The sequence below is a fragment of the Salvia splendens genome, chromosome 20, assembly GCF_004379255.2.
Source record: "Salvia splendens isolate huo1 chromosome 20, SspV2, whole genome shotgun sequence".
In the NCBI taxonomy this organism is placed as follows: Eukaryota; Viridiplantae; Streptophyta; class Magnoliopsida; order Lamiales; family Lamiaceae; genus Salvia; species Salvia splendens.
The window spans coordinates 21,537,527-21,543,968 of record NC_056051.1 but is presented as its reverse complement, the minus strand read 5'-3'; the positions used below and the strand labels follow the sequence as shown (position 1 = coordinate 21,543,968).

At 38.4% G+C, this 6,442-nt stretch overlaps 1 protein-coding gene across 1 annotated transcript; it reads right to left on the bottom strand.

The window, feature by feature from the left end:
* Positions 1-1,085: 1,085 nt before the first annotated feature.
* LOC121780891 (DNA cross-link repair protein SNM1-like) lies at positions 1,086-5,788 on the bottom strand. Its single transcript, XM_042178543.1, has 10 exons — positions 5,139-5,788; positions 4,448-4,648; positions 3,412-3,756; positions 3,212-3,275; positions 2,622-2,839; positions 2,424-2,537; positions 2,008-2,113; positions 1,681-1,892; positions 1,494-1,594; positions 1,086-1,400 (listed from the first exon to the last, which is right to left on the bottom strand). Exons 1-10 carry the CDS (start codon positions 5,742-5,744, stop codon positions 1,256-1,258), a joined length of 2,112 nt encoding a protein of 703 aa, XP_042034477.1. The 5' UTR covers positions 5,745-5,788; the 3' UTR covers positions 1,086-1,255.
* Between the last annotated feature and the right edge of the window lie 654 nt (positions 5,789-6,442).

The following is a 6,442-nucleotide window of genomic DNA, read 5'->3' as shown; positions in this document are numbered from 1 at the left end:
CTCTTCTGCAGGAAGGTTAAGAACTCCTCCTGCTTCTCGGCCAAGAACAGCTTGACAGCTTCATTTAAATCGGGCTGCTGGGAAGACTCGGTGCGATGACTCCTGGAGTGGCTTGTTCCTTCTTCGTGAGAACCGGAGGTAGATGTCTCCCGAGGCCGTTTTTCAGACCTGCGAGCTGGACTAGCTTCCTCACGGTTATCACGAACGGTATTATGGGTGTTATGTGATCTGGTATGCATTTTTTTGGGGTGGAAAAAGGGTCAAAAATTCGCTTTATCACAAATTTGGTTCTCTGTTTCCCACAGACGGCGCCAGTGATGGTGTGGCGAATTTTTGATGGTGATGAATGCAGGAAAATGCAGATCACGACACAGAGATTTACGTGGTTCGATTTACTGAGGTAAATCTACGTCCACGGGAAGAAAAGAGGGCAGAGTTGTATTGCTTGATCTGTTTTCTACAGCTTACAATACAGACTTGCTATTAGATCTTTTATCTCTAGAGAGCTTTTTTGAACTTAACCCTTTTCTATCTGATCTAAGTTCTATTTATACATTGAACCAAGATCGTGGCATGCAGCACCATTTACTAGGCAGTGGATGTCGTGGAGATCGTGGCGATCTTGCATGGGTCCACTATCCTGCATGAGTTAATGACTGCTTGACACCACTAAATAGATCGTGGGTGTAGTGGAGGTGGAAATCCTGCATGAGTCCACTATCTCCTAGTTCGGTCGAATACTGAGACCGAACTGCTGAATTATTGCCGAGCAGCTTTTGCCGATCTGAGAGTAGAGCTTGATGCCGACCTGAGAGCAGAGTTTGATTGGTTGGCTTTTACCGAGCTGTAGGCTGGGGCCGAACTCTTTGGTTGTGCCGAACTGAACTCTTTAGTCATGCCGGACTGATACTCTTTAGTCATGCCGAACTGATACTCTTTCTTGGGCTTTAGGCTGATGGGCTTTACTGCTGTTGGGCTTGTTTAGTACGTACTCCATCAATACTCATACAAAGTTAGGCCTAAAACAGCAAAAGTTGACATTTTCTTGTTGAAACCAATCAACCAATTGACAGAGACAACTAATATTATTTTAATAATTTTAATTAATTGAGCAAAACACAAGTTGGTTAGATAGGATAACAAAAATAACAACGTAGATTTTAACTAATTATATACATGTCTCAGTATTTTTTTACATTTTTTTTTTCAATGAAGTAGGATAACTATGCAGCACTTGGTGTTTATATGCGTTTGCTTAATACAAGAGTTGGGACACCATTGAATTCTGCGAATCTGGGCCGTGATTGTTCACGCTCGGGATGATGTTTGCAGGAGATATCAATTTTACAAACTCCTTCAGCTCCATGAAGCTGCTGTGTTCACTGTATGGTACCTCGTATCTGAACAAGTACAAAATCATCGTAACATAAGTTGAAACGCGCTTTTTATTGAGATGTTTTGTCTAACTGAATGGATTTGTAGGAAATTCTGACCTTATCATGGTGCCCTTCTGCCACCTCCTCCCAGTCGACTTTTTTCCTTTTCCGAACGACCAACCAGTAGGCGAAAATGCAACTATCAGACTAAATCGACCCTACAAGATTCAAGAAAATAATCATAACTGCAAGAATAAGCATGTGTTAAAACAGGCTGAGTATTTATGAGATCCATTTTGACTACCATGTAATGTTTAGCCATATGGTCTAGTCTCTTGAAACTAGCAATACTCCACATGGGAACGACGTGAACATGGCTCTCCTGTTCATTAGTGGTAAACCATTGCATATCTTCCTGTTTGAATCCAAGACATTCCAAGATTCGTAGTTTTGCAGCAGTGACATAGACTTTCTTGTGCAGTGCTTTAGCAACCTCTAGAAACACCCTTTCTTTTCCTGTCTCAAACCAAAGTATGGCACAATTTGGAGATTTGGATGAGCTGAGATCATAGGTTACAAATGGACAAAATAACTGTTCACTGAATTCGTATTATTGTAGACAGACACCTACCAATGGTATAGCTGCCAATCAGAAACAAGGTCTTTGGGTTGAAAGCTTCAGCTCGGATGGCATCAATGACAAACTGGATTATGGCCTCCTGTTTCGGAAAGTCATACTACAGCAGTGGGCAAGAAGCAATCATCAATTTAATAGGATAAAGAAGTAGCAAATGCTAGGACAATATAGGTACAATCCCCACATATCATTTTGCAAAAGAGTAGGTGGGTGGATCTATGTGCCACACAGAAAATTCATAGAGCTAAGGATCAATTTCTGAAACATATGGTATGTTTGACATATCGATACTTTTTAGATGATACTCGTCTTCGACAAGTACCAGAAGAGTTCAAGTAAATGTGATGCCACATTGACTCTTTACATATAATAAGGAACAAAAATAGTTCTTAGCTTTCAGAATCTATTACCTTGGGATTGCAGTAGGTTGTGTCAAGGATGAGAGTGTGGACTGGACAAGCTTGCAAATCGAACAGCTCTGTCATTTCCTCACAGAATCGAAAATCACCAGTGTGTAATACAGGCTGTAATATGAATAGAACCTAACTTAGAGAAACGCCAAAGCACTAAAACTAGAAAAGATGTTTTTCAATAGTTTTTGTACACACCTTACCATTAGGTGGTTCAAATAATATTATGATCGCACCAGGGCAGTGATTAGCATCAAAGCAAGTTACATTCGTGCCTGCAATATTTATCTTTTCGCGTATAGGCAAAACTTGAATATTAGCCCATGGAATTCCAAGTTTCAGATTGACTAGCTTTGCTGTAATTAGGGAGCAATATATCACTCCATGACTGAAGGACTTCGTAAGTCCTTGATAATCTGTAGATAGAAGGCAACATAATGTCTTAAGTAACTCCCCTTCTTCCAAATAATTACAAGTTTCAATAAAGTGGATGGGGTAAGGTTGTTTGAGTCCTTCAACTTTTTCAACAGACAAACATTCAATCATCTAAGCCTTGTCCATTTTATCAACCTTGCTTGCTTCAAGTTAAAGGTAATTCTGGCAGTTTATAGTACTAAATGCATCAGCATGAGTACTATGTTTCTCACCTATATGTATTTTTCGCATCTCTCCTTATTCATAGAACTTACAATTGGACATTTCTATTGTGCAGAAATTGACAAGCTAAATCAAGTCGAACAATGTCATATCCTACTAACATTTCTTTAACTTTACCCACTAGGACTTACGATCTAAATGGAAGTGAGTGAGAAAATAATGAGAACAATCCCTTCTTAGATACTTAAAGCCATCCTGCAAAATATATGAAACTTAGCATTAGGATGAATTTATAATATGAACTAAAAAGTAATATCTCACCTACACTATCAACTCACACTAACTATCAATAAAAGAAATGCAGAATAAATATGTCGAAAGCAAAACTTACCACACGAAATTGTGTACCAGGAATGCTACACCACGAAGGAACATCTTTCTGTTTCCCATTTCTTACATGATCTTTCTTTTCCGTTCTCCTATTGCTAGTATTTGCCTTACTTCTCGCAACACTATTATGTCCATTAGTACCAGTTTCAGCTCTTTTAACAGGGCGAGGACCCGAAAAAAAATCTGTTATTAACTTGTTCATCCCTAGTTTAGTTTCATCTGGTACACTTCTTGAGGGATTTGACTTTGGTTCCACCATCCTGGTCAACTCACTCCTTAGCTCGCTGAGAGCATGAAGAATTTTTTTCCTTGGACCAAGTGTTGTAATGCCAATGTTACACAGATCCTACAATAAGACAATTGATTCTTTAGTGTATAAATGATGAAGAAAGGATCTGTATAAGTACCAACTTTAAGCCTAAGCATCTAATGCATGGGGGATGGCATCAGCCCATGTTGCAAAAAGATGACTTGTCTATCAAAAACTAAAATTCCTAAGCATGCTTACACTACACAGAATTACATGTTCATATAGTACTATAATTTATCTATTCTTGCATATCGGAAGGCACATCCGCAGGTTCAAATATATACTACTTAAGAAACAAGGTTGTAAAATCATAAGTCATCAGATTGAGAATCAATTTCACTGATAAGTCAAATTGTCTCCAAAATATTAATGCAGCACTACATCACAGATTCACACATGAGTTTGAAGCTGAGGAGTTAAATTTCTGAAATCCCTTCGATGTTTTCGTTTGGCAGTTTGTTTCATGTTTTAGCAGGAACATTTATACTAACACTGATTGCACGATTCCGAACTATATTCCACCTTTTTCATAATGTTACAATTTTTGTGCAATAGCCATAATACAGTTTTACAATTTAGTATCATTGCATTATATAATTTGATCCATATAATGCCAAAGAAACAATTGTCCTACAGCAAATTTCTAGAGAATTCAGTTACAAAGGCCCTACCACAAAGCATAAAAAATGCCAGCAGCTACAATCAAGATTCAAGAAACAGTACAAACCTCTTCTTCCAGTGTTTGGAGTGCATCCCAGTCAATCTCTTGTCTTACAAAATTTTCTTCATATTTTCCAAGGCCCAAGTTGCGTAGCCACTCTACAACTGGAGAAACATCCACATCAGTTGTCACAGGTTTTAGAGGAGAACCATCGAATACTTGGCCAGGACACTGATAAGCTCCTGCATCATCATTACCAGCAGCCACCTGATACACATTATGTTAATCTCAGATAAAAACTACATCTATGGCAGTTATCAATTGAGGAACAGATCCAAATATGAACCCAACTTAGAACCCAATGAATCCAAAACATCTTTTTCCTGCAAAATGTTACAATGACAAGGCACCTAGTGACCTAATGACATATTAAACTCTATTTTGTGTAAGAATCCCTTTGATTTAGTGATTAGGCCTAAAGCCAAGCTTTCTACTCTTAGACCATCCAATTATAGTGGCAGCTTCAACCTCCACTACGAATTCTAAGAATTGCAAATGCAAGTTGATCTCTCTCTGACACATCTACAACATCATAAACTAAGTTTTCAGAGTCACAATAAATCACATTTTAGATTGGCACAGCCACACATTAGGATCAAATAAACCTAAATATAACACATCAAAACTGCATACTAAAACAGAACACAAATATAACAAAAGCTACACAAAATCAAAGAAAACAAGCAAAATTTCTCACATCAGCAGGGGCCTCTAAATTATCCAGGCACTCATTAGTGTGAGTCTGCCTCCCATCATCGCTCAACTCCGATAAATCAGCCCCACAGAGAGGGCATGAAATCACAACATCACATTTCAAATCATCGCCAGCATCATCGCTATCCGACTCATCCACATCAGCACACAGCTTGAGCAGCACATCGAGCCGCGAGCTTCCTTCCGAAGAGTCTTCGCGGCAGTTTCCTTCATCATCTTCTCTGATTGGCTCTGAATTTCTCGACTCATCTAGATTATCAGCGCGAGTGCAATCGCTAACCCTTTTATCATTCAACAAATCAAGTGTCGGTTCGATTGAGTCCAACCCACAACCCAAATCCGGATCTGCTTCAGCAAAGATACAATTTTCCTTTTCGAGATTCGCCGGTTTCCGTCTTTTCGGGGGTTTCGATGGGCGATGAGCAGTCAAATTGCTTGGTTTAAGCGGCAGGATTGGCCTAATTCTGGGAGCGGCGGAGGGAGAGGGGGAAGGGTAGTCTTGGAAATCGTCATCATCCAATGCGATATTGAGAAATTTTGAAGAGGATGGGGAAATGGTGTTGAATTTTGATTTGGAAGGGGGCGCCATTGATTATAGGTGTTCGAGCTCGAGGAAGGACTGCAGATTGTTTGTAGAACTCTTATTTTCAAATTTAAGTAGGAGATAAATGGAGGGAAATTGTTTAATTTTATAATTTAAAGTATTTTCTTGATATTCCCCACGCCTTTTCAGATTAACAGCGACATTATATACCAAATATTTATATTGATTGTGGGGGATAAACGGCCACGTTATGGTTTGAAGGTGCGTTTGGATACCATGGAATTAAAGGTTTGCAATTGGAATTACAGCCTCCAATTTCAAATCCGTTGTTCGTTAACCCAAAAATATTTGGATTTGGAATTGAATTGCAATTCCAAATTTTCCAATTTTACAATTTAAATTCCATATCAAAAGTAGAAAATTATAATTCCAAAATCCAAATAGTCATAAAATTTCACTATATATCCACAAAACGCACTTCACACACTACACACGCTACATGCACTTCACACATTTCACATTCTACACGCAATGTGAAGTGTGAAGTGTGTGTAATGTGTGTACAATGTGTATAGTGCATATAGTGTGTTTATTTTGTGTGTAATGTGTGAAATGTGTGTAGTGTGTGAAATATGTAAAGTGTGTATAGTGTGTGTATATTTACCAAACATGTCAATTCAAATTTCATGTCAATTATTCATTTTACGGATTTGAAATTGAATTATAATTCAATTCCTTCCAAT

Bases quoted from the DNA above. Each gene is read 5' to 3' on its own strand.
- LOC121780891 (XM_042178543.1), bottom strand. From the start codon at position 5,744: ATGGCGCCCCCTTCCAAATCAAAATTCAACACCATTTCCCCATCCTCT. The intron at 3,276-3,411 runs GTAAGTTTTGCT...TATATTTTGCAG, and splicing joins CTGGTACACAATTTCGTGTG to GATGGCTTTAAGTATCTAAG. The intron at 1,595-1,680 runs GTAGTCAAAATG...TGAATCTTGTAG, and splicing joins ATATGGCTAAACATTACATG to GGTCGATTTAGTCTGATAGT.